We start from the raw sequence: 27,441 nt of genomic DNA, 5'->3' as shown, positions 1-27,441 counted from the left end.
ATGGCAACACATAAATAGTTTCAACATTCAATCATAAGAATAAAATAAGAATCTGAATCAGTGATTTCCATTTAAAGATTTTAAAAAATATGAGGAACTTGTGATATTCATTGGTTTTCTGTAGAAAACTTTTAATCTCCAGGCTGCTTTGAATCCTGTACCAGACATTGTGAAAATGAAAGTCAAACCAAGATGTGTCTTTAGAGTAAGTTGATTAGATAAGCAAATTTTTATGATTAAAACAATTAAATTTGTATGCTTAAATCAATAGGGTTTAATAAACTAAAATATGTTTCATTATGTTAAGTTGAAGCAATAAATTTAAAACATTGATTTCGAATATATATGAATTAGCTTAATTCCATTATTTTTAAAAGTTCTATTTTTTTTAATGTCCCCTTAGTCCAAATTAGTTAACAATCTTTTAATCTTTTTGTTTTTATTCTTAGCCTTTGGTTAATCAAGGTACACTAGTTCCTGACCCAGCTGCAGATTTTCAACTTTATGATAGAATTGTTGTAGTTAAAATAGGTTACTCTGTCCCATTTGGCAAAAGAGGAACAATTACTGGCATCCCCAATGAGGAGGAAGGTGGCTTAACACCAAACAGTCTGTATGATGTTGTGTTTGATGAACCTTTTTCAGGAGGAATAACTCTGAGGTGAGTTGTCATTAGGGTCTAGCATGCTTATTATTTTATGGAATTAATAGTAAAAAAAAAGGAAACCATTTTGAAAATGCCCAAACAAAAGTGACTTTTCTAAGGCTACTTGTTGAAAATATGTGAGTATATGGCTCCTTATGTCTCGAAAGGCAATGGATGTGCCCAAATGAGTCACTGGTTTTGGCTTAATCTTGATTAAGGCCGCTTCAATTCTTTTTTTCTCAGCACGCACAGTTTGTCTCCATGCACTCCGGTCTTTGGCTAAGTTTTCCCACATACTTTCACTGATAGCTGTGGCTCTGATGTCTCGCTTGCAGACATCTCTATATGTTAGTCTTGGGCGGCCCTTGGGTCTGACTCCTTCCACAAGCTCAGCATATAAGATATCTTTCGGGATTCTACCATCTGGCATGCGGGTGACATGTCCGAGCCAGCGTAATCTTCTTTGTGTCAGGAGAGCATACATGCTGTTCATATGGGCCAATATCAAAACTTCCTGATTGGAGACATGGTCCCTCCAAGAGATGCCCATTATGCGTCTCAGGCAGCGCAAGTGGAAACTATTCAATCTGTGCTCTTGGTACATGTATGTTGACCAGCCTTCACTGCCATAAAGGAGAGTGCTCACAACACAGGCGTTGTAGACTAAGATTTTGGTCGCTGTGGTCAATTTACCATTTCCCAGACGTGCTTGGAGAGTTTTGCCAATGCTGTGGTAGCTGTTGAAAATATGTGAGTGCAATATCAAGATATTGGTATATTAATGAGTTAGCCATTTGATTAACAGAAAGTACAAAAAAATATTTTTATTAGTTTTGAATAGCATTAATTTAATAATCATATTAGTTGTATGGGTTTTCTATATATATTATTATTAGTACTTTTATATTTGACTAGCACCGTAGTTGATTTGTTCCCAGGCTTTATATTGTTTATTGTAGCCGTAACACCCCCTTCTTCTTATTTTTAAAAATTTTAATAAGCGGGCCACATTTAACGATCAACCTAACATACTTTTTTAAGCTGTGAATTAGTGTATCTGTTGCAATGAAATTTTACAGCCTTTCCTTCTTTCTCTCTCTTTCTTTTTCGGTGTCATTATTTCTCAAACATAGACTTTTGACTTGATTTGGAAACATCTGCTACAAAATCCACCCTTGACACATATATGCACTCATACCATCAGGCCTTTTCTGAAGGCCCAGATTGGTTGCCATATTACCGTTTGCCTTTCTATATTTATTTTGGTATTTTGTTCTCTAAATAAAAAGAAATATCAATTGGGTTATATTTGTTGTTATCATTTATTTCACCCCTTTTGAATGTAGTGAAATGGCAATAGATATAGATTTATCTTTTTAATGCTATTTTTTTGACAGTGTCACAAAGTATCATTCCTTGCTCTCTCACTCTCTCTCTCTTTTTCTCTCTATTGAAAAAAAGAATAAAGACTCTAGATCTATCTTATTAATGCTATTAGGATTGGTTTTGTTTTTTATTTAGACTGCGTTTCATAAGGCACAAAGTAGATTTAGGGAAAAAGAAAGAATTTACTTAAAAAATAAGGAATTTTGTGCTATCATTTTAATGGTTTATATATAGACTGCTGCTTTGTGGGGGAATACCGAAAATAAAATACAAAGGTTTGATAGTTAAGTTGCCATTTTTTGCTATTTGCCGTGGTTAGGTGTCAAATCTGATTCTTATCCAGCGCCTAGAAGGTAAAAGAAACCCATTCATGCTGATCAGTACGACAGTTTAAGAGATCTCTTGATCAGTAGTAACTAAGAAATATATAGTAGATTGCAATGAATACAAAATTTGTATTACCAAGGCATATGATCAATGCTGAGAACTAATGTTTTGTCCATTGCTCATACTTATAATTGCTCATACTTATAACCAATTCATTCACCTTTTCCCTTTCTTAAGATAAATATTGTGCAACTCATTTAGCAATAAAAAATATTAAAGGATATTTCCTCTTTTTTTTTTGTTTAGATGTTCATCAAATAAAGGCTACCGTGTACCAGGCTCTGCAATGCTTAATTTAACTTATGGAGAATTCCGGAAAAATGTGAGCATAGATCAAAGAATTGCTGCTGCACAAGCTGGTGCAAGGTTAGGAACCATTTTTAAAATAGTTTTTGAATGGGACACAGGTCTTGTCACAAGTTTTTCATTCAAATCCAATGTGCATTTGTTATTTCAGGAAGCAGACTTTCAATGCCACTAGTAGCAGTGGAAAGGTTCAAACTAGCTTCAACAATAATGGTGCATTTGGATCTCATCATTCTGATAGAACAGCATTATGGAAACAGCAGCAACAACCAGCTTCAAGCTATCAAAGAAACCAATCAATGGGACAGACAGTGCAGTGGGCAAATGGTCAGCCTTTGTTTGGCCAAGTTTTTGCAATGCAGAATCAAGTATGTTTAATATTTGTATCCATGGTAGTTTTAAAATACATTCGATACTGACCATTAATAAACATATTTTAAAATTACAGCTGGAAAGTAGATAGTAAATAATAAATTGTTTGGATGCTGTGAATATTTTTATTTAGAAGCTATTTACATTTTATCTTTTTACATTTTTTTTTATGCTTAGCCTGGGTTGAAAGTGGAGCCCAAATTTGTGACTCCTAAAGTTCAGAGTCCAAAACAACCAACAAGACTAATACAAACTAAACAGCAGGTTAGTTATTTTAGTAAATTAAACATGTAAAGGTGGTTTTGTTTTTCTCATTGATTTGTATAATAGAGTCAGTGATTCTGAGGGAGGATGGGTAGTTTCACTGCTCTAGCTGGTACTTTCCTTCTTTCAGGTTGTTAACAAGTAATAGCTATTTATCTCATGAAATATATTAATAAGCACACATATTTAAGGCTTATGGGAAAGCATAGACATTGTGGTGGCATGGTGGTTGAGCGGTATAAAAGCACTTGGCTTCTAAACATGGGGTGCAGGTTTCAGGATCTTTGGGTGCCTTTGAGTCCACCCAGCTCTAATGGGTACCTGACATTAGTTGTGAAAGTAAAGGGGTAGGGTCTTTGTGCAGGCCACGATACCAGCGTTTACCCTAAGCCACAGAAACATGACCTTTACATCATCAAAAGGTCTGAAAGAGGAACTACTAATTTTTATAGACACTGTATAAAATGGAAGAAGAGAATACATTCTGGCTCAGTTTACATAAATATAGTTCTAGTGAATGTTCTATAATATTGAGTATCTTCATTTGTCCATGTTATGATTTGAATAGCTTATTAAAGTGTTCTAATCATTGTTTCTTCACTTTTGTTCATGAGCTTTATTTAAAAACATCATTTCATCATAATCAAGTACAGTACTTTGTGACAGTTTCTCCTCCAGTCTGACCAAGTCTTGCTAGAACCATAAACTCTCTTTGTAATTTTGTTTGTAAATGTTTTATTTTCAAGTTTTTTTTCTACTCTGCAAATGATTCATATTCCTTATCATTTTATTTTATTTTCAGGACAACTCAGGAGTTGAGGTAGAAAATATGGAATTTGACAGTCTTTGGAAAAATTTGCAGTCACATAAGGTTAGATAATAGATCTTAATTTAATATGGAGAACTCCAATATCATATATATACCATGTCAAATTTGATTTTGTATTTAAAAACAAAAAAAACATAATTTTTACTCTTTTTTTTTTTTGCCTTGGCCTAGTAGAAAAATGCTATTGTTATTTAACTATTTCTCTTCTAAGCGAGGATAATATCATTGATTTTTTTCTTAAAATTCGATTAACCGATGATATTGCCATCGGTGCATTTAAACATCTTTGTTTCGTTCCTATTCTTGTTAATAATTTTAAATGCTTACTTTCTAAATCTACATGATTTCCGTTTGCAGAAGAGTTCACTGTTTAATTCCTTCAACATGGTTTTAATATTACAGAGCGTTTTGAAAGTCGTCTTTTTTTTTGTTTGTGTTAAAATGGAAATGGAGCCCGGCCCATCTGGAGGTCGATCTACTAAAACTTGTAGATCTTAATTATATTCGGATCAACAAGTAAAAGACTTATTGATTCAGTTGACAGTGATTTTGTTTTATCAGTTCATAGTGATAGTGATAGTACTAGTGTCAGTGTTAGATCAAGATTCTAGGTCTAAATCAGATAGTTCATCAGCTGATGAACCTGCCACGCCCCCTCCTAAAACTAGATGTATTAGCACCAAGAATACATCTAGATCTAGGCCTGTTTCAATTAGTTTGAAAAATGCAGAGATGGATTCTTAAACAGAAAGCAATTTTAGATTTATTCCTTCCAGTAAATCTAGATCTACTTCATCCAATGGAGTATATACAGGTGTCAATGTGAACTTACTCAATTCTGAGTCAACTGAGCTTGACTGTTTTTTTACTGTACTAGATTCCGCAATTGTTGATAATCTTGTTGATGCAATAAACAGTTATGCAGTCTACATAATAAAAATAAACACTCCAGCACCCAGGACATCCATTTTTACAAAATGGAAACCAGTTTCTAACTAGGAAATTTATACATTTCTGGCCATGACTACAATGATGGGATTAGACTCGTTGTTACATGCCGCACATCCATATGGATTGTTTTAAATACCACAGTTAAAACATGAAAGTTGTTTTTTGTTCAGGCAAACATTATATAAATAGCAATGAATCACTTTTATTTGAAATATATCATGTACAGTGTAATTATTTTCTTACTGGAACTTAATGTTGCAAGTTGTTGTTTTTTCTCATAAATTTTCTATGGTGATGACCTTGGATAATGTGCTACAGTTTTGTACTCCGAGTTTTTTATTGTTTTAGTGGTTCTATTTTATGAAAATATGAAAAAGGATTATAAAACAATAGCATTTTATTCAGTTTGGAATAAAAATGATCTTCTTATGTGACTTGGATTAAATTTTTTGTAGTCCATTGGTGAGTTTTCAGATTTTCATTTTTACTTTTCATAAAGCAAAAAAAAAATTACTTCAATTTATACACTTGATTTTGTAATATCTAACAAGAACATTCATTTTCTTTTAATTCAATATCAAAAACATTATTCTATGATTGTAAATAAAAAAGTTATACCATTTTAATTATAACCTGTTAGTGCACTACAATCAGATTAAATTAATAATTCCGTCAGAATGTGGAAAATAATTACGGAGAGAAAGAGTTAAATAACATTGTTACATAACATTATGTTAGGGTTATCTTCTATCACAGAAACGTGCATACAAATTGTGGGGAATTAAAGTTGACTCTTTAAAAACTTCTCCCCATTTATTAATGTCTTCTGCTATTCGCAGCATGTCAGCGGAGAATGTGTCATTTTTTTCCATGATGTCATTCTTCTCATTTTACTTCAAGGTATCACACCATGCAGAGGTTTTTGGTTTACATTTAGAAATTGATGCAACTATCTTTTGGTTTAGTTAAACAAGTCCTGATGACTTCACTACATGTTTTGTTTTAGCAGTCTACTCAAGGAAGGAAAAGCACAGAGCTGTTACCCAAACTTCCTCCATCTCTAGCACAATATCCAAAACAACAAAGTGTAGCATCAAGCTCCACTTCTACTTATTACTCGTCAGCACAGAAGCAGCAACAGATCAGTCCTTCAGTGAGTCAAGCTTCCTCCCATAATAATTTTACGCAATCCCAGCGTCAAGCAAGTCCATCAGTGACTTCATTAAATAATCAGCAGCAGACAGTCTCAACCTCAGTTTGTATGACACAGTCAATGACACACCCTACTTCCAGTACATCAGTGTCTCTCCAAAGTTTATTTCAAAACACAAGTACCAGCAACTCAGCCAGAGATCAACAACAAGTGGCAGAGAACTCAGAATTTTTAGCAATGTTCAACTCCTTGAAGGTCTGTACATTTTATTTATGAAGTCTTCTATAATATATTCAAGCTGCAAGTTTGTTTTTTTTAAGATTGAAAACTTGGTCATTTGGTTTGAGATAATATTGCATTGCATAGTTAACAATTTGTATTATATTTTTAGTTGAAAACACCCCATGATGACTAATATTGTGTGTTTACAGTTTTTTGATCCATAAGAAATATTTGCAAATGTTGATGCTCTAAACCCTTTATTACAGGTTCAAGCTGCAAGTGTGAAGGCTCCTACACCAACACAAGTAGTAGAAGGTGAAAATAAATCTTTGGTAAGTTCAATTTTTACTTTGATTCTGAAAACTTTAGTTTTAGACTAAAAAAAAATGTTTTCTTTTAAATGTTTTGTTGGTATGCAAGGAAATGCTTCAAAGAATCAGTGAGGTGCAATTAAAATAATTGTATAGAACAAAATGCCAATCACGAGTATTCTTAAATGGTTTGTAATTACTTTTTAATGAGTTAATGCAAAGTTAATTTGGTTAAGCTAAGGGGAGTCAACAAAAGGGCACCAGGAGCACAGGCTGAGCTAATTACATAGAAATGACCTCACCAAAGAAAAGGGACAGTAATAATTTCCTCCTCTGCAAAGAACTTATAATCAACTCAGAACAAGACACATACAACACTGTGCCCACCCTAACAAAACTGTTAGTATGCCCCAATTTAATCCATTCATGTCATTATTACCTCAGCATAACCAACACTCTGTACGGCAGTGTGGAAGAACTAAGAAGAGCAGCAAACCACTTTTCCATGGCAGATATTGTGAACCTACAACTTAGCAGCAAAAAAGCTGGCTAGATAAATAAAAAGGGGGGAGGTCAACACAACAGATAAAAAGTGATTCTTCAGGTCTCCCTCAAGGAATATAGAATTGGGAAGAACTTGCCACAGATCGCACCTTACAGCTTGGTGCCTTCAGTGTTGGTGTCTCAGGTTACAAGACAAATAGCTGACATCAAAGAAAAGACAAGCCTTAGAAACTCAGAGCTAATGAAAACTAGATCCAACCTACTTTAACTCTGAATGTAATCAGCTTTTCAAAGCAAAGATCAGACTTCACTGTCATTTTTGGGTTCATAGTAAATCAAAATGACAATATGCTTCCCTTTGGTCACAATTGCCTGGTTGGTGGAGGTTTGAAATGAGAAGCAATTATTTTATAGCTTAGTTATTGGATAAATTCCCAAAATATGTTCTTTGGAATTTACTCCTGGCTGAAATCACTGACCAATGAAAAACTATATATTCAGGTAATGGTCATGTGCTTTTGTTTCTCCTCCCCAAGGCTGATGCTGCACTTAAACAGTTGTTAAAGATTGGAGTAGATACACCCATTGTAAGCTCAACTCCACCTGAGACACCACAGACTTTAAGTGTTTCCACCTCTGGTGTGTCCTCTTCCCAAGCATCTCTTTCATCCCCAGGAGGAAACACTTATATGAGACAAGTTTCACTGCAAGAGTTATTTGAAGAAGGTTGGTACACTGGTAGGGCCCCTTGGATACAAAGTGGTGGTTTAAAATAAAAAGTTACTTATTTATAAATGTTCATTACATTGTGTATAATTGGGATTTTCATAAAAGAGGCAAAATTATTTCTGCCTATTAGTTAGCAACAATATGGCTTCACTGACATTAATTTGTCTAGTTATGTACACATCTCTCACAATCTTCAGAAAATTTTCCTTAACTTTCATTTAGGTCTTACTATACCCAAGGTCTCTGTGGTAGCTGAAAAGTAAAATCCCCAAAGCTTTATTTATATCAAACAATTTGTAATCTGGAAGTGTATCTGAAGACTTAACTGAGAACCAGGTTTTGACCTGTTATATATCACTGGTAGCCTGAATAAGCCAGGATAACCAATGACTTTCGATGACTTTATAGAGTTTCAATCTCTAATTACCATGCACAATTAGATTAACACATAGATACAATTAGGGCATAATTATTTTCTTTGAAAGAAGGTCCTATAATTTATAATATAATTTGTGTATAGATCAAAATAAAGCTATAAAAGCATTTTCTGTTATATGGACAAAGAAAAACATAAGAAAGTAAAATGTGTAAGATTTGTAAATATCTAGAAATATAGGATGCAATTTTGAAAGATGACTTTTACCAATAAACATTTCATTGTGCTGCAAGCAAAAAATGCTTTCTAGTGTGCTAAAAAACAACTATTGCATACATTATTGTATACCTTTTAATATGCTTATATACACAATATGCCTGCTGTCATTCAACGGTCCTGGGTTCATACTCTGCCTTCAGTCATCCCTCTTCATCCTGCGGGAGGTTTTGGCTAGATTTAGATTATTTCCTATTCTGAAGGAGCATCTGTAACATTAAAAACATTTTACAAAATTGCAAACAAACAAAACTTTGTGTACACCATTACATAACACATAGTTAATATATTTCATTTGTAAGTACCCTTTCCTGGAAATGTTATCAGTAATAATTTCTTTATTGTTTTAACTAAGTATGCACAATGAACTAGTCCTATCTGCTTAGGCAACGTTTGTGGATATTATGTATTTCCAAAAATCACCTTTTGTTACTCACTCCACACTTTGTAACAAATTGTAACAAGACTCAATACCCCCCTCCCAAAGTAACTAAACAAGAAAATTCAATTTTTACAAAAGACTATTAATAATCATTTTCTAAAATCACATTTTTCATTATGGTATTGATAGACATGATGGAAAAAAAGTATAAATTTCTTCTTTTGACTTTTCAATGACGAATTCCCTTTTTTTTTTCCACTATACTGTACATGTACATCAGGCATCCACTGAAACATGTGGTATAGCACTTCTGTTATTTTGTTTGAATATTTTTTTGTTTTGTTACCTAACAAATCTTCAGACCCCTCAGTTCCTCTTGTAACAAATCTTCAGACCCCTCAGTTCCTCTTGTAACAAATGTTCAGACCCCTCAGTTCCTCTTGTAACAAATGTTCAGACCCCTCAGTTCCTCTTGTAACAAATCTTCAGACCCCTCAGTTCCTCTTGTAACAAATGTTCAGACCCCTCAGTTCCTCTTGTAACAAATGTTCAGACCCCTCAGTTCCTCTTGTAACAAATGTTCAGACCCCTCAGTTCCTCTTGTAACAAATGTTCAGACCCCTCAGTTCCTCTTGTAACAAATGTTCAGACCCCTCAGTTCCTCTTGTAACAAATCTTCAGACCCCTCAGTTCCTCTTGTAACAAATGTTCAGACCCCTCAGTTCCTCTTGTAACAAATGTTCAGACCCCTCAGTTCCTCTTGTAACAAATTTTAATACTTCCCTCCACTCTATAATGTCTGAATGTACCCTTGATAATGGGAAGTGTTTTCTCTGCAGCCAACAAACATAAACAACAAAGTGTGATACAGTCAAGTCAGCCACCCCCCACTAGTGTGAAAGAAAACAAGTGAGTAATTGATCTCAGTTGCTACTTACCATACTTTGTTTCTGTGTTTCTTAATTTAGTCAATCTTTCCCTTAAGACATTGTTTTTGCATAATTGAATGGTGAGATACAAAGGCCTAATGCAGGCATGTCAAACTCGTTAAGGTGTATGGGCCGCATAAAACTCTTACTAGGCCTGAGGAGCTGCAGCCAAAATTCCGTTGCAAAACAGCATACTAGTTTTAAGTAAATTAGAAACAATACAATAGAATACAATAATTAATGACATATCTGTCCCTTAGTTAGCTAAATTTGTAGTACAATTTGGCAATTAAAAATTACTATGATTGCGCATTTTTTTCCCTTGTACTGATGCTTGACATCTTTCTGGGATACAAGTTTATTAATATCAACTGGAAGTTTGTTTGCCACTGACACTAACATCAATGACGACAAATTTTGATCAGATAATTTCGAATGGTGAGGTGATATGTAGCTTTCATTATTGAAAAGAACTGCTCACAGAGAACATCGCTTGCAAAAATAGCTAGAATTCTGGCTGCAAATTTCTGCAATTCAACGTACCGTTTAGGTAACTAACTAAATTTTGGCGCACCCACTTCTTTATACTTCTTTTTCAACAAAGAATTTGACTACAATTCTATCAGCTCTAGTTGCCTGCAGCATTTTCAGAAGCAAATGGAAGTGGTTATAAAAACAACAAAAATTCTTGCTCCTATGAAATGAAGTCATGAAAACGGCCAGTGGAAGCATCTACTAACAATTCCAGGTGTAAGACATATTTACCAAATGTTGTAGCCGTATTTAATCTTGTTTGTTCCTGAGACATTGAGAAGTGAACAAGATTTTCTCTTCATATTTGGTTTATCCATAGTCGTAATTTTGCTTGAAAGCACTTCATATGATCACACGCAGTGGTGACAATTTAGTCTTTACTTTGAAGTTTCAAATTCAAGTCTTGCAGGTGACCAGTGAGATCAATTGCAAATGCCAAATCCTGAACCCATTTGTCAGTATGGAAATGTTCAACAGGTTCACCTTTCAAGTTCAGAAACAATACAATTTCTTCACGCAGTACAACAAATCTCTTCAATTCTTTCTGACAGGAGAGCCAGCAAATTCGTGTCCAATGTCATTCAGAAACATTGAAAATTGGCGATGATTAAAGCCATGGGCACGAATAAAATTGATAGTGACTGAAACCAGTCTTATAACATGTTGGAACTGTAATGGTTTTGTGCGTTATCTTTCTTGGTGAATGATGCACTGAAAATGAGCAAATTTAAAATTAGCATTAGTCTCTCTTATTTTTGCAAGTAGCTTTGCATCAAAACCATTTCATAATGGTTAGTACGCCATCCGTTGTTAGACTAGCTAGCTTTACCAAAGGTAAATTGTACTGCAATATCATCTGTTATTTCTCAAAAACATCCTCGTTTGTTGTGGCATTATGCATAGAACAAGTAGCTCTTCATGTATCTCAAAATTCTTGTCACAGGCCCTTATGAGTATAGCCAACTGTGCTACACCCGTTACATCAGTTGAATCATCGAGAGCCAATGAAAATAATTCAAAATCTATTTTGTTCTTTAATTGTTCATGCGAGCTGATTGACATGTCATTTATTCTATCTGCCACAGTGTTCCTAGTTAACGCTATTTCTTTGAATACTTTCACCTTTTCTGGACAAATTACTTCGGCAGCTTTAACGATACACCCCTTCATAAAATCTCTTTCACTAAATGATTTGCTATGGCTTGCAATTAAGTTTGAAAAATGTAGCTGGCTTTCACTGCTGATTCAATATCGTTGTTCAGTTAAACAAATGCTATTTTTCAATTTAAGTAGCTTGTCATCTTTTATTTTCCAGCGTAATAGTTTAACATTATTTTGATAATTTTTGAGGTGGCCAAGCGGGCCGCATACAAGGTGGTCGCGGGCCGCGTGCAGCCCCCGAACGCCGCGTTTGACATGCCTGGCCTAATGTATAAAGAAAAATATTAATCATAAAAAAAAAAGACAATTTAGTAATAGACCAGTGGTCTGTGACAGCTTCCTTGGCAATAGATATGCCAGAATATGCAGATCACATCAGGGTCTGCTTGTCAGACTAGATACTGCATTCATCCATAATCTTAGTCAATGCTTTATTATTATGATATATATATATATATATATACACACACACACACACACACATACATTGGAAGATCTATTGCTTTGTGCTATTTTCTTCTCTTTTATCACCTTTTTTTTTTAAATTGTGTATTTTTATGGTGTTATATTTTGTTATATTTCCTATGACAGAGATCCAATAGCTGATCTAGAAGCTTTTTGTAAAACAAATCTAAATCAAGGAACACCACAGTACGATTACAAAATTCAAATTAAACAGGTAACTAATATTTACTAGTATACTTGAAGGTAAGGAGGCGTGGTGGCTGAGCGGTAAAGCGCTTGGCTTCTGAACCTGGGGTCCTGTGTTCAAATCCCGGTGAAGACTGGGATTTTTATTTTGAGATCCTTGGGCGCCCTGAGTCCACTCAACTCTAATGGGTACCTGACATTAGTTGGGGAAAAGTAAAGGCGGTTGGTCGTTGTTCTGGCCACATGACACCCTTGTTAACCTTAGGCCACAGAATCAGATGACCTTTACATCATCTGCCCTATAGACCACAAGGTCTGAAAGGGGAACTTTACTTTTTTTATACTTGAAGGTGCCAGGATTTCTAAGAAATTAGATAAAATTGGACAAATGTATAATTTATTTATCATTTAATAATGCAAATGATTACCAGATGTCTGTTCAGAAAAACATTTGTTGTGTTGAGCACAGAATATTCTAGTTAATTAATATCACAAACAAATTTCAGCTAGGATTACCAGATGTCCAGGAAAAAATATGTCCTCCTTTATAAGATCATGTATGTGTAAGACTTGTCTTCTTTCCTGTCCTCCATTGGGCTTGCAGTGGACTTGGTAACCTAATTTCAGCTCTGTATAACCTGGCTTGTAGATTGTAATACTAATGGGAACTTGACTATATGTTGACTTTGTTTTTAGACTTTTTGTACTAAAACTAAAGCTTTAAAACTAGTTGATTTTGGTTTCCTTTATGACCTCAACAGAATGCATACATAGCCAATGTAATTCTACCCAATGGTCAACGCTATGAGGGGTCATTGTGTAAAACCAAAGAAGAAGCAGCCAAAAGTGCAGCCAGCATGGCGTTGCTGTGTTTGGTAAGATATATGCCACCCATTGTATTTTAACACTAACTTAGTCTTGAAGTTTTGGGATATTACAAGGAAACACTGGTGCATGTTGATTTGGGTGTACTATACTGGGTGGTGTTTTAATAGTTTTCATTCTGTCACATGTTTTTTTTTTTTTATTCTCTTCTAATTTTTGCCCTCCCCTCTTTGTTGTATGGGAGTTGCAGTCCTTGAGGAGTTCAAACACTGGGCAAGTAAGGGCACCTTTCAGTCCACCCAGTTCTAATTGGTACTGGACATATTTTGGAAAAGTAAAGGCAGTTTGTAATTGTGCTGACCACATGATACCCTCATTAAATGTGAGACACAGAAACAGATAACCTTTACATCATCTGCCCCATTTCACTTTTGTCTTTATCTTTTACTTATTTCACTTATTTTATCTTGTAATTATTTCTGAAGGGGGAACTTTTTACTTTAGTTCTATCATTGCTGAGCCCTCTTCTTCTTCTTCTTCCTATCTCTATTTGTGTGTGTCCTCACTTCTGAAAACCTATCAAAATATTTGTAGAAAACTACATGTAGTATTTTTATCAAAATGTCTGCTTGGAATGACCTTGTTTTTCTATATTTTTTGTTTCATAGAATAGCAAACCTAACCATCCCATGCTACCTGGATTTTTACCTGGAGCACAGCGACCTGGCATGAATGCTTTCTTTTCCAACAACTCAGCTTTTAGTCCCATAAGTCTTCCTGGTGAGATCAAGTGTCCAAATATAAATACCATTTGGACCTAGTTTCTGATATCTCTATTCTTTCACTTAATACATTTCTTTCATCTTTTACTAATTTCACTTCTCTCTTTATCTTTTATTTCACTTTTGTCTTTATCTTTTACTTATTTCACTTCTCTCTTTATCTTTTACTTATTTCACTTCTGTCTTTATCTTTTACTAATTTCACTTCTCTTTATCTTTTATTTCACTTTTGTCTTTATTTTTTACTTATTTCACTTCTCTCTTTATCTTTTACTTATTTCACTTCTGTTTTTATCTTTTACTAATTTCACTTCTCTCTTTATCTTTTATTTCACTTTTGTCTTTATCTTTTACTAATTTCATTTTTGTCTTTATCTTTTACTTATTTCACTTCTCTCTTTATCTTTTATTTCAATTTTGTCTTTATCTTTTAGTAATTTCACTTCTCTCTTTATCTTTTACTTATTTCACTTCTCTCTTTATCTTTTATTTCACTTTTGTCTTTATCTTTTACTTATTTCACTTCTCTCTTTATCTTTTATTTCACTTTTGTCTTTATCTTTTACTAATTTCACTTTTGTCTTTATCTTTTACTTATTTCACTTCTCTCTTTATCTTTTACTTATTTCACTTCTCTCTTTATCTTTTACTTATTTCACTTCTCTCTTTATCTTTTACTTATTTCACTTTTGTCTTTATCTTTTACTTATTTCACTTTTGTCTTTATCTTTTACTTATTTCACTTCTCTCTTTATCTTTTTCTTATTTCACTTTTGTCTTTATCTTTTACTAATTTCACTTTTGTCTTTATCTTTTACTTATTTCACTTCTCTCTTTATCTTTTACTTATTTCACTTTTGTCTTTATCTTTTACTTATTTCACTTTTGTCTTTATCTTTTACTTATTTCACTTCTTTTGTTATGTTTTTCTTAGTTCTCCTTTTTCTGTATCATTACCTTTACCCTGCGTCTCTGTTATTCATAAAAATTATAAATGATAAAATTAATTGAAAATTGCCTTTTTTTTGTGTGGCTGAAACTGTTTTCTATTGTTCAGGCTCAGGCCCAGGATTATTGCTACGTCCCCAGCAGATGACTGGGCAGATGTTGTTGACCCCACAACATTTCATCAACCAGCCCCCTCCAAATCTTAGTCTTCACCATTTGTTCCAACAATCTCAGCAGATGTCTTTCCAGAACCCTGGACACATGGCACAGACTTTGGTAGGAACAATGAAATTCAATCATTTTGTTTGTTCTGATATATCTTTTTGTTTGTTTATTGCTTCAATCATATAGTTCTCAAATATTTTGTTTTTAAAACAATCCAAGTAGAAACATAGAAAACACAGCCCTAAATATAGTTCGTTTCAGTAGCCACCTCAAAAAGAACTGAGAAATAACAGGAAGAATCATAACTAGAGCTACATTCTCAATATACAATCACTTCAATGAAAATTGATAAATTAATACTTTCTAAAACAATATCGTCATTCTGTAAAAAATCTTACCAAAATAATTATTTTGATTTCAATTAAACTAAAGCTTCTTTTAAGCTACTTTTGTTAAATTTCAAGTTACTATCTGTATAAAAAAAAAATTTTTATTAATTAAAAAAATTATTAATAGTCTATTTCATTTAGATAATTGATGGTCATGGTTTACAACTTAAAATAAAAATGTGGTATTTTACAATCCATCCATCCTAGTAGTACTACAGCCGATGGAGGGCCTTGGCCTTCTCTAACACATCTTTTCATTCTGATCTATCTTGGGATTTACATCTTCTTGCCTGCATTTTGCCTGTATTTCTCTGTTTTCTAGCATTCTTTCAAGGTGACCTGTCCAACATAATCTATTCCTTTTTATTTCGCTCACTATGGAGGGATCTTCATATAGCTGGTAAATTTCTTGGTTGGTGAGTCCTCCATCTAGTTTCCTCATGTTTGGCACCATTACTTTACAATCACTTTCCTAAATTATTTTTGCTTAGCATTCATATAAATGTTGGGATTGAAAAGAAACATATATATTTATAACAAAAAAATCAGTGTAACATATCTTTTTATCTTGACAAAAAAAATCAACTTATGCTTCTTATATAGAGTTGTAATTTTTAACAGCCACCCAGGCATCCTCAACCGATAGGACTAAATCCTTGCTCATTACCTGGCCAAGCTAATCAAGCTTACTCTGCTGCAATTGTGAGCCAATCAACAACTGGGAACTCTGCGACTGTTCAGGCTGGCTCTTCTATGACTAGTTCAACATCTTCCAGTCAACAATTTATACCACTTCAGGTAGGAGCTAGTGCTTTCAGTAAACTTAGTACTTCTAGCTTAGTGGGATTGAACTCTTGGTTAGAGATGGGAAATGAACAGAACTAGAACCTTCCTTATGACTGAACTTTAAAACTGCTCAGTATAAACTAAACTTAACAAACAATTTCTCTGTAAGTTGCATGTAGTGGATTTTTTGAGTTTACTGAGTCTAAAAGACTGGTGTAGCTGTAAGCAAAGTAAGCCCAGCTCCCCGTGGCCTCATCATGGCAACTCATTGGAAACATCTGCTAGTGGTAACAGATAGGTAAACGAATGGAAGCGATAACGTAGTCATAAAAGCAAGTCAACTGAAATTCTTTCAAATCATCTGAGACTATAAAAGGGTGACAATTTGGTATTTGATAATGGAGTCTGCTTATGGAAACAATGTCAGAATTAGTTGTTCAGGTCATAATCTGAACTTAGCTGTTGATCCAGAATTTAAAAGAACTGGTGGGATACTTTAAGCATAAGGGGAATAAATTGGAACTAGAACATCAGAATGTTTCTACAAAAGGTTTTTCTTTTGAAATCATTATGCCTAGTTCGTTCATTCTTGTTGATGCAAAACAGTTGGACAAACTTAAGCAACTAAGCAATGTTAAAAAAAATTGCCATTTTGCAAAAGACTTCTGTGCAACTGTCACAAAACTATGCAGACATCCCCTGATGTATTGCCAATACTATTTCGTCTATCAATCAATTTGTAAGATCACTGGTTCAGACAGTGTCATTATGTGTGACTTAAAGGCAGCTTTTATGTTCAGCTTTGATGGAAAATATATTATTTATCCTTTTTGATAACTTTCAATACTTGTTGCTACAAATATTTGTCATTTCTGAATGCATAAAATCGCAAGTTATTTATTCCAATATTCAAATTATGGTAGACGTAATTAAATCTTCTTTAATACACCAACAGTTTTGGTGAATGCAGTCATTCGATGCAACAATCTCTTTCCAATTAAAAAAAAGTAAAGTTGACCCTGAATTATATGATTTACTGTCAGACAGATGTGACTTCATTATCTATTGCTGATAGTAATGAGACCAAACATGAGCTTCAAAAATAATTGTTCTTGAAATCATAGCAAAGAAATACATTTTTTTAACATCTCTTTTGTGTAGGTCTCAAGAAATCAAAAACATCCAAATAAAAGAAAAGAGAGCGAATCAGAATCTGAAAGTAAAAAGGATAATGCTCCTAAGGATAATGCTCCTAATTCTACCATCAGTGAACCATATAGAGAAAAAAATAGTGAAACAGTTGTAGCAAAAACAGAGACGGTGAAGAGCACAGAGGTTAGTGGCCCTATATCTGCTAGTACAGCCTTAAACAAAGCCAATGGAGCTGTTAAAGAACCTGCCCAAGCATCTGCCATGCCAGTGATATGTCCTACTCCATCAGCCAAAACAACTGATAAGAAGAGAAAGTCTCGTTTGGCTGCTAAATTTAACAAGAAAATCAACGAAAGTTAGTTCTAAGAAAATTTAGTTCTTTAACTTGAACAGTTATTATTACTCAGTTTATCCATTACATGTCTATTTTTTTAAACACCTGGATTTTTAAAAATAATCTAAACTATAAGGATTTTTAGTACTGATAGTACCAGTAAAATGAATTTAATAAGTCATTGTTAAATTAGTTAGTGATTTGACTGTACTTGAACATGGAATAACTTATGTAGCTTAGCCATATTGGTTCTATCAATTGTTACTAAGCAAACTAGTTTGTTTGACAAGAAACTTGTAGCCTCAAATCTTGTTTTAAGTAGACTGATCATGTTGAGTTTTTAGTAGTGCAACACTAATGGTCAATGTTTGAGTTTTATCAATTTCTTTTTAATTACTGTGCTATGAATTGAGGTATTTGGGTAATAATTTGTTATTAACAAACATTGACACTGACCAGAACAGTGTTTACAGCTGACATTATTTGTAAACTTTTGTTGTTTTTTTTAAAATAGAAATCAATTAATCACTGATTTAAAAGGTTTTAGTGCATAACATTGTTGGGACAGATACAAAGCTACATAGGTGTTACATATTTGCTTTTGCTTCATCCTAAGAGAAGAAATAGGGCCAAAGACTTTAACACCTTAATCTAAATTGTGTCTATTTGTGTGAGCCATTGATAAAGATAATATCTTCAATTGAAATATTTGATATCAAGATATTGTCTAAAGCGATGGTGATAATGTACATGTATTTATCTGTATGTTTTTTGATGAAGTGACCTTGTTTTAAAGAATTGTTTTATTTAATTCTATCATTTTTTTAAATTGAAATTGGAATCGGCTACACTAGGGCAGGTATTTACATTAAGTTAACTATTTTTTTTTGTGTTTTGTTGTTTTGAAAGAAGTTAACTGAGCACACTGTTGCACATTTCTTGTTTGTTTAAACCTTATGACTGTTTCATTGTATACAATATTACTAGAATATCATGCCCCTTGTTCTCAAAGCTAGAATGTACTGTCATTTTGAAGTTGATTAGTCAACTTGTGAACATTGCTAATTCAAAAAATAAATTAAGAACCACATAGCAGAGGAGCATCACATCATTGGTATTAAAAGTAGAATTTGCTTCAACCAACGTATGTCTTTGCTTTCATTTATTATCACCATCTGAATGACAGTACAACTAAAATGAAACTTTGATGTTGCAGCTTTGTGTGTGGCATGAAGTCACTAAACTATTTTCAATCTTTAAGTTCTGAGGTAATTATCTAGAATTACATCCACATTGAAACCCATACCATGATATTGTATAGATCTAGTTGGTTTCAAAACTTTTTTGACTAAAGAGGAATTGTTTGAATTACATCAATGTAATCCTATGTGTGTAGGCTGTTATTGTTTGGAAAGAAATATGTACATAGAACATTAAAATGTTCATTTGAAATGGCATAAAAAAAACTTTGTTTTCTTTTCCTTTTATTTTATTTTTAGAATTGATCTTCTAGATAACAGTTAGTCCTGAGTAAAGACAGAAAGTGCACAGGCTTCTCTTGGATGCCATAATCTCTAAGTGCATTACTGCAGGTGTCTTGAAAGGAAGAGAATTCCTTCATTGTACACATCAGGAGTTCATAATTTTGTTTGCATTTTTACACAAATTCCTTATTAAAAACACTAAAACAAATACATTAAAAACAAGAACACAGAATATATGAGTATATTTTGTTATCAAATGACACACATCAAATGACTCACAAATATTATTAAAGACACATTTAGGAATAAAATATTTCTTTACAAGAAAATCACCATTTACCTGATCAAAAGAAAGGTTAGTGATTATCAAATACAGATGCACTTGAAATATTTATTCAGAATACAAAGATAATGCTGATTATATAATGTGGAAAATTTAAGTATACCAAGTCTGTCTGATAAGTAGCTGCCAATAATAATGAATACAATAAGTCTAATTTAATTTTATTATAATAATATTTTGTCTTCCAGTCCAAAGATTATTGAGGAATGCAGTATTTCCCCTGGTTAAGCAGCCCCAGTTCAATAAAGGTCAGATAAACTTTTGAGGTAGTTCTTGCTTTCAGATTATTTATTTTACATCCTATAGTTCTGTGGCCCATAGGGGTCAGTCTTTTAAGGAGGAGAATAAAAATGATCAGAAGTAGGGTCATAAGTCCAGGTAAGAAAAACTAAAAAGCACTTCATAAGAAAATTTTAGACAAACTTTAAACAAGATCTAAAATCTAAGTAGGCCATTAAATCTTTTTAAAATGTAAAGAAAAGGATCAAATCTAATAACCTGTATTCTATAACATCCTACAATATTAAAATCAGTGCTACCACCATATAGTATTGGGAAAAAAAAGTGCCCTATATCTATATCTGTAGTGTTACAGCATTTGACTATTTATTTATTTACAAGCCCTTACAAAACTTTAATACAAAAAACACAAGTAATGCAGTAAACTAATAGATACTTGACAGCCAAGATACAAGTCTGGAATGTTGCTCCTATTTATATCTTTTGATATTGCAGATATGAGTATGATTTCTACTTTTAATTGCAATGAAATGCTCACATCTAGCTTGACTGCAGTGATTACCTTAGAACCACTGTGATTGCATGACATGCTCACATGAATTAGACTGAAGTGATTATCTTTAGAATTTGTAGCTTCCACTCCAAATTAAATGAATTGAAATGCTGTATCTTGAAAACTATTGCTGATTTAATTCAAGCAAAATAATAATTTAGATCTTAATATCACAGTTGAATTTAAGATTGATCTAATATTTCACTTCATAGAGATCTATGTACACTTTACAGAACTGTATAAGGAAATGCCAGCATCAGTTTTTATTGAAATTCCAGCTGAGAAACTTGCCACAGAATGTACAATCAGAGCACTCAGTTTGCTCCAAAAAAAAAATGTTCCTTTCAGATAACTCTTTTTTCTGTTGTCAAACCCAATCTAAAAAAATAAATAATTAAAAAGCTTTTCCACAAAAGAAAAATAAAATTTGTCATAAAAGAATGTTTCTTATTTAAAAAAATGTAATAGCAACCTTTTGAAATGTTCTTTGCTAAATCTTTAAAAAAAAATGGTTGAGATTTTGGGATGACAGTCAAGTTGTTACTTCATTTCATTTTCTGTGGACATGCCACAGCTGATGACATTGTTTCTGTTCTGGGTGGGATATTGGCAAGATATTTATTATTTTCAAAATCAAGTAACAAAAATTGATTTGATAAATGCATATTTTTGTGTATTTTTTTTTTTACAATGTACCGTATCACACAAATGGATGGGACACATGCACACATTTAATATATATATCTATATATATATATCTATATATCTATATATATATATCATACATTTCATCCTAAAAAAAATCTCCTAAAATTTTTAAAATTTTTTCATGGAAAAGTTCTACTAACCCTGTTACTATTGAGCAGCTGTTATGTGTGAAGCAAAAGGCACAGACAAAAACAAGAGAACCTAAATGGACTTATTGCAGACTAAGCCTTTGTCAAAGTCAAATGTGAGAAAATACTTTTAGACTTATCATTACAATGCTCTCTTTGAATTAAAAGTAGATTTCCACTGCAGTAATTCAAAATATTTCAAAACCAATATTTGATGAGCATTATTTTTCCAGTAGCATTAGTGATAAAAGATGTGATTCTTACTTTGTTGGGCTTGGAGAGATAAGTAACTCAGCTCTCAAATCTGCAAGTTGTTGTTTTGTGTCTGCGTCTGCTAGTTCAGCATAGTCTGCTAATCTACTGATTGTTTGTCTGCTAGTCTGAAAAGAAAATTTGTGGAAGTGAGAAGTTATTTGCACACACTAATGTATGGAGAGTAGAGGTCTATTGAAAACTTTAAAAATATAAAAGCATTGAAAATAGGCTGGGTGAATAAATGACTTCAATTACATAATAATTTCATCACACATTTATTACCTGTATCATTTCCTTTGCCCTCTCTGCAGCATCCAAGGCCTTTGATCTCTCAAACTCAATGCTACTTCTTTGATCCATGTTCTCCGTCTCTAGTTTTGCATGGATCTGTCTGAACAAAGTCATAGTTTGAATGTATAAAGAAAAACAAGTGATATCTTGTTGGTTTCTATCCTTAGTGTCCATTGAAATGATGTTTAACTTTTTGTCTCTAACTTCATGTTGCATACTTACAGTGGGAAAATACATTTGAACAACAGTTAAACCATAGACTTATATATTATATCTAGAATGGAAACCGGAAATAAATTTTTATTCGTGACTGATCAATTCACAGACCTATACATATATAGATTTTTATGTACGTAAACTCTTTTTTCAGGCTCTAAGGGGAGTCTGTCTTAGAAAAATAATGATCTTTAGTTTTCAAAGTTTAGAAATAATGCAAAATCATTTCTTGGATATTCACGCAAATATATGAAACAAAGCAACAAAGCCATTTCCTAACTCCATGTCCAGAGACGAGAATACTCTTGTTTTTGATGTTCAATTACTACATCTAGATCTAAAAATTAAATTATATGTTACGTAGGTTAGGGTTGAAAAAAACAACAACTTTACTTATTTGAACTACTTTACAAAACAACGCCTTGATCCAACTTTCTAAAAAGTTTTCACGACATTTTTTGTAGTGCTAAAAAATCTCCATGTCCAGTCTAGAGTAGTATATATAGTAAAGTCACTATTGCGGAACAGTTTGCAGCTACTTTTAGTTTTGAATTTTTTGCTCCGTAATTGTTAGACCTATGGAAAAACTAAAAGTACCTAGGCGTTGCCCATCCATTTTCCGATAAAAGGGACACATTGTTTAGTTTTTCAACACATATTTAAATTTTAAAATTCAACTCGACTGAGATATGGTCAGTCACAATTACGGAACAGGATTTTTTAAGAAGTCACAATTGCGGAACAAGGTAAAAATGTCGGAACAAAGCCTATATAAAGTCTTATATAATACTTGAACTCCTTACTCTTTACATTTAAAAAAAAAAAATTAAAGCTAAAGACACACATTAGATCTAAGACTCACATTTTAGATTCTTTACCTCTTCTTTAATTGTAATTGATGTCACACTACTCTGATTTTCCTTACAAGGTTTATTTTCCACATTCTTTTTTGTTATATTAATATTATATAGGTCTATATGATATTTGATATTATGATTTGTCTACTTTTTTCTGGACGTCTGGTAATCATAAATTCTATATTATATCTAATATTATTCACTAAATGTTTTCAAATTATGTATACTAATGCAAACTCATATTTAAATTCCGAAAATCCAAATCACTATGTAAATATTAAGCTAAATGCGCAGGTCAAATGGATAACATCTATAGTGTTCCACAATTGTGACTATCTTTAAAAAGGTAAAACCTGGGTAAACACCTCCCAATTTTTTTAAAATTGAATTCCTGGTAAATAGCTATGAAATTACTTTTTTTCACATCCATTTATAAACCGAAAATTAGGTGTTTCATGCAGGTGATGGGTCATTATCATTTTTAAAAAGCCTTAAGCCTTGACCTATGCGGTTCTCCTGGTACGTGAAAAATAATGGACGATTCCACACCTGTCAACTTTAACCTGGAGTCAAAATTAATTTTCTGCTGTTAAAGGAAAACCTGTATATCGAAAATGTAGTGAAATGGACCATGCGCAGTACCGTTAGAGTAGTTTAGCAGAAAATTTCAAAATAAAGTAGATTTTAACTAATTTCGACGAGCTGTTCCGCAAACATGCCTGTTCCGCAATAGTGACTCTACTCTATATGTATATGAGTTAAACTTTTATTGTGGCTCTTAAGCACTGACCTATACCCAAAGAAATACTCTAATGTATTGGTAATAAATTACTGAAACGAAAAGAGATTTCTGATCTAACTAGCAGCACCTTCTTGACTTGGGAGTAAAAACCAAGACCCAAACCTCATTGAAATAATAATCTGTCAACTTCTTTAATTTCAATTGAGCAAATAACTTTGCAATATATTTTAGACATGCCTTCTTGAAACAAAGGCTGATGATTGTAGATTTAAAAATAGGCGTTTGATAGCTTTCATCGAAAATTGCACAAATAGCAAGAGAATATGGTATCTTGCAACAATGTGAGCTGATTCTGAGACAAGGGCATTGAGCTATTGTGCTAGAGTATAATGGAATAATGGAGCTCATAAACAGTGTATCCACATTTCTCTGTCTGCTGTCATGAAAAAAATTAATAAGACTGCATGGTATGAACCGAACCGACTGATGAACCTGGAATTTGCAAATGATATAGCACTACATGGGAATAGAATTATATATATACAAGTGATAACAGACAGCCTCAATGGAGATCCATTTAAAAAAAAGTTATGTGTATTGGCTACAGATCAACAAGTATCCCAATCAACATTGGCCAGAACAAATAATCAACTATTTTGGAAGTGTTATCACAAGTGATGGAAATACATTTCAAGATGTTGCATGTTGAACAGAGAAAGCAGGAGCCGTCTTCCAAATCTACAGCCTCTCTGTGTAAACAAAGTAATAAGCCTGGAGACCAATCTCCACCTCCTCAATACAATCATTGCCACCTAACATGCAAGATTTGGAAGTCATCCATTAAGGTTGAAAAGAAAAATGGCTCAGCAACGATGGCTGAGAAGGATCCTATATAACTTACTGACATCATGCCACCAACAGAGAAGTCCTTTCCCACACTGGCACTCGCCCCTTAAGGGAAGCGTTGACTATTTAGTCATTTCAGATTTGCTGGACATATCCTTAGAAAAGACAAAACATGTTGACCAAGTCAGACAAATTGTGGAAGCCAAAAAGAGGAAGGTGAAGACCAGATCCACCTATAATATCGGATCAAAAACACAATGGCAACAGTTGAGAAAGGGCTTTGGAAGTTGCCTATGACTGATCTCTGTGGAGAGAGATTGCAGCGCTATGGGACAAATGGCCCCAGAGGACCTAAATCTAAATAAGTTCTTACATTACATTTTTCAAACTTAATCCAAACCTCCACAAGAAGATGACCACCACACACAAAGTCAATCAATCACAAAATTCAAAAGATTGTAAAATGTAATTCTTGTAATCTACAAAAGCTATCAAATTCAGAAATATTTACTTGGATGCTGTAATCTCATTCTGAAGTTTGTCAAACTTGCCCTTGAACCAGTCATGGGCTTCTTGCAAATGTTTGGAAATCTATTAAAAATAAAAAGAAATTCAAGTTAAAAAGAAACATTAAAACATCTTAACAGTTACAGTTTATTTTAATAGTTTATTTATAATAAACTAATACAAGTTATGATTACGAAAGGAAAAAATCATAGTTACATAAATAGAAAGTATTTGTGTTTAAGCAATGGTGATTCCAAAATTAAACACACAAATAAGAATGTTGATGAAAGATGCCATACCTCAATAGATTCATTGTGAGCTTCTTTCAGTTTCTCATTAGACATTTCAGATTGTTTATTGACTTCATCTTCCCTTTTTATGCTCTCCTATATAAATACATTGAATATTCAAGTTAGTAAAATATAGAACAAGCTATCAAATATAGAACAAGCTAAATTGCTGATGGGTGCTAATATTTAGAGAGAATGGCTGCATTTAATTTAAAAAGGTAAACCGAAAAACATTCAAATAAAACAAATACAAACTGAAACAAGACTCTTTTTTAAAATCAATATTCTGTATTAAACTTGTCGCTATTAACATGTAAATTAAATAAAGACTGTTGAATTCAAATGAAAAAAAAATGTTTCTTTACAGCATCTTAAAGCTAAAAGTAAAGAAAGAAACAAATCTCAGTGAGATATTTTTGAGGGGCACTGGAGAATATGTGATCTCTCATAAATAGTTTGTATGAACTCCCCCACTTGAAGCACCCAAAACTATCTACAGCTTACTCACTGTGTATCTTTTTCTCATTTCTTCCCTAATCTTTCTCTCTTTCTCCAATGCCTCTTCTTTCATTTTAAGTAACTGTTGAGCACTCATGTGTGCACTAGCCAACTGGCGCATCTCATCTTGCAGAAGTAAAATCTGGCTCATAAATTTATCTATAGTCTCTCCCTGTTAATAACAATTGTATGCAAGTTACACATCTTCAATATAATAATTTTTTTCATGTTACATTGCTAAAATGTTCTTATAAATGGAAAAATACATTCAAAGAAAAAATGAAAAAAATATTTAAAGGATTTTGAAAGAAATTGGTTAAGAAAGAATGCAGCAACTAAGTCTAAATAAATACTAATTAAAGAACATTTCTACAAATATTTGTACTAAAAGTTTCAACTGCAATAAAAAAAAAAATTTGTTTGAACATCATACTCAATAGATTTATGCACAAATCAATTATCAGTGTCATTGATCTATTTCATCAATGACCCAAACATTTAAATAAAGATCTAAGAAGAATTGCAAGATCTAACCACAGAGATGGCATTGAAATAAAAAGATCTAGCCTAAAAATAATAAATTTGTGTGATAGGAAATATTCGTATGAATTGTGTTTGTTTAGTGCAACTTTCATGCTTGTGCGCTATGGTCCAATCACTTGTGTTGTGGGGAGGGTGGGGGAAGGAGAGAGGTAACTGGGAGAAGGTTTCTGTGCTGTCCTTTTAAAAGCCATGTAAAAAAAAAATGCTAGTGTCTGAATTCGAGGTGTCGAGACTCCATGAAAGAAGGTTGAAGTGTTTAGCCACTGAGCTATTCAAGTACTTATAAAAATGAAGGTTTTATAGTTAGTTTAAAATTTTTTGCGACAAGGCTTATTTCCTCTTAGCTTAGTACATTTTAAAATATAATTAATTGATTAACTAATTGTTTAATTTTTTTATTGCTTCATGTGTTGTCATCAACAATAAATAATTGTGCAACGTGACTAAAGATTCAAAGTAGAGTAATAACATGTAAAAAATTCCACCCAGACAGAGTTAATACAAACTTTGTAAAAAATAGCTAGTTTGAACAAAGCAATAGGATTATGATTAACATCTATTGAATACCATATATTGAATGAATCTATTGAATACCATATATTGAATGAATCTATTGAATACCATATATTGAATGAATCTATTGAATACCATATATTGAATGAATCTATTGAATACCATATATTGAATGAATCTACTGAATACCATAGATTGAATGAATCTATTAAATACCATATATTGAATGAATCTATTGAATACCATATATTGAATGAATCTATTGAATACCATATATTGAATGAATCTATTGAATACCATATATTGAATGAATCTATTGAATACCATATATTGAATGAATCTATTGAATACCATATATTGAATGAATCTATTGAATACCATATATTGAATGAATCTACTGAATACCATAGATTGAATGAATCTTTTGAATACCATATATTGAATGAATCTATTGAATACCATATATTGAATGAATCTATTGAATACCATAGATTGAATGAATCTATTGAATACCATAGATTGAATGAATATCTCCACTCACCTGTTCTTTATTTTTCTTCATATATTCATTCCTCATTTTTTCTAATTCTTCTATTTCTTCACGAACAGCCTGAAATAAAACCTTGACAATTATTGACTTTGAAAAATGAAAATTAAAAAAAGAAATCATCACGCTA

General features: G+C 32.7%; 2 protein-coding genes across 8 annotated transcripts in view; one reads left to right on the top strand and one right to left on the bottom strand.

The window, feature by feature from the left end:
* The window catches only part of LOC106057797 (5'-3' exoribonuclease 1-like), a 44,094-nt gene extending 24,878 nt beyond the window's left edge, over window positions 1-19,216 (top strand). The window contains exons 30-45 of one of the 3 annotated variants that reach the window (XM_056007496.1): window positions 143-205; window positions 450-661; window positions 2,666-2,785; window positions 2,877-3,093; window positions 3,275-3,361; window positions 4,164-4,232; window positions 6,148-6,549; window positions 6,783-6,848; window positions 7,868-8,057; window positions 9,934-10,003; window positions 12,310-12,397; window positions 13,131-13,244; window positions 13,863-13,974; window positions 15,034-15,200; window positions 16,100-16,276; window positions 17,426-19,216. In XM_056007496.1, coding sequence (XP_055863471.1) covers window positions 143-205; window positions 450-661; window positions 2,666-2,785; window positions 2,877-3,093; window positions 3,275-3,361; window positions 4,164-4,232; window positions 6,148-6,549; window positions 6,783-6,848; window positions 7,868-8,057; window positions 9,934-10,003; window positions 12,310-12,397; window positions 13,131-13,244; window positions 13,863-13,974; window positions 15,034-15,200; window positions 16,100-16,276; window positions 17,426-17,776 — 2,505 coding nt within the window. In that variant the 3' untranslated portion in view covers window positions 17,777-19,216. Of the gene's footprint in view, window positions 1-124; window positions 206-449; window positions 662-2,665; window positions 2,786-2,876; window positions 3,094-3,274; window positions 3,362-4,163; window positions 4,233-6,147; window positions 6,550-6,782; window positions 6,849-7,867; window positions 8,058-9,933; window positions 10,004-12,309; window positions 12,398-13,130; window positions 13,245-13,862; window positions 13,975-15,033; window positions 15,201-16,099; window positions 16,277-17,425 lie in introns of all 3 variants that reach the window. The other 2 variants (XM_056007495.1, XM_056007494.1) reach the window with 2 other exon arrangements.
* The window catches only part of LOC106057796 (coiled-coil domain-containing protein 150-like), a 28,714-nt gene continuing 19,257 nt past the window's right edge, over window positions 17,985-27,441 (bottom strand). For 4 of the 5 annotated variants that reach the window (XM_056007499.1, XM_056007497.1, XM_056007500.1 and 1 more), the window contains exons 17-23: window positions 27,306-27,374; window positions 25,719-25,880; window positions 25,220-25,306; window positions 24,925-25,004; window positions 21,744-21,852; window positions 21,471-21,586; window positions 17,985-20,748 (exon numbers count right to left, since the gene is read on the bottom strand). In XM_056007499.1, coding sequence (XP_055863474.1) covers window positions 20,715-20,748; window positions 21,471-21,586; window positions 21,744-21,852; window positions 24,925-25,004; window positions 25,220-25,306; window positions 25,719-25,880; window positions 27,306-27,374 — 657 coding nt within the window. In that variant the 3' untranslated portion in view covers window positions 17,985-20,714. Of the gene's footprint in view, window positions 20,749-21,470; window positions 21,587-21,743; window positions 21,853-24,924; window positions 25,005-25,219; window positions 25,307-25,718; window positions 25,881-27,305; window positions 27,375-27,441 lie in introns of those variants that run through there. The other variant, XR_008774240.1, reaches the window with a different exon arrangement.

The sequence above is a fragment of the Biomphalaria glabrata genome, chromosome 13, assembly GCF_947242115.1.
Source record: "Biomphalaria glabrata chromosome 13, xgBioGlab47.1, whole genome shotgun sequence".
Lineage (NCBI taxonomy): Eukaryota > Metazoa > Mollusca > Gastropoda > Planorbidae > Biomphalaria > Biomphalaria glabrata.
The sequence above is the reverse complement of the archived record's forward strand: the minus strand, read 5'-3'. Positions and strand labels throughout refer to the sequence as shown.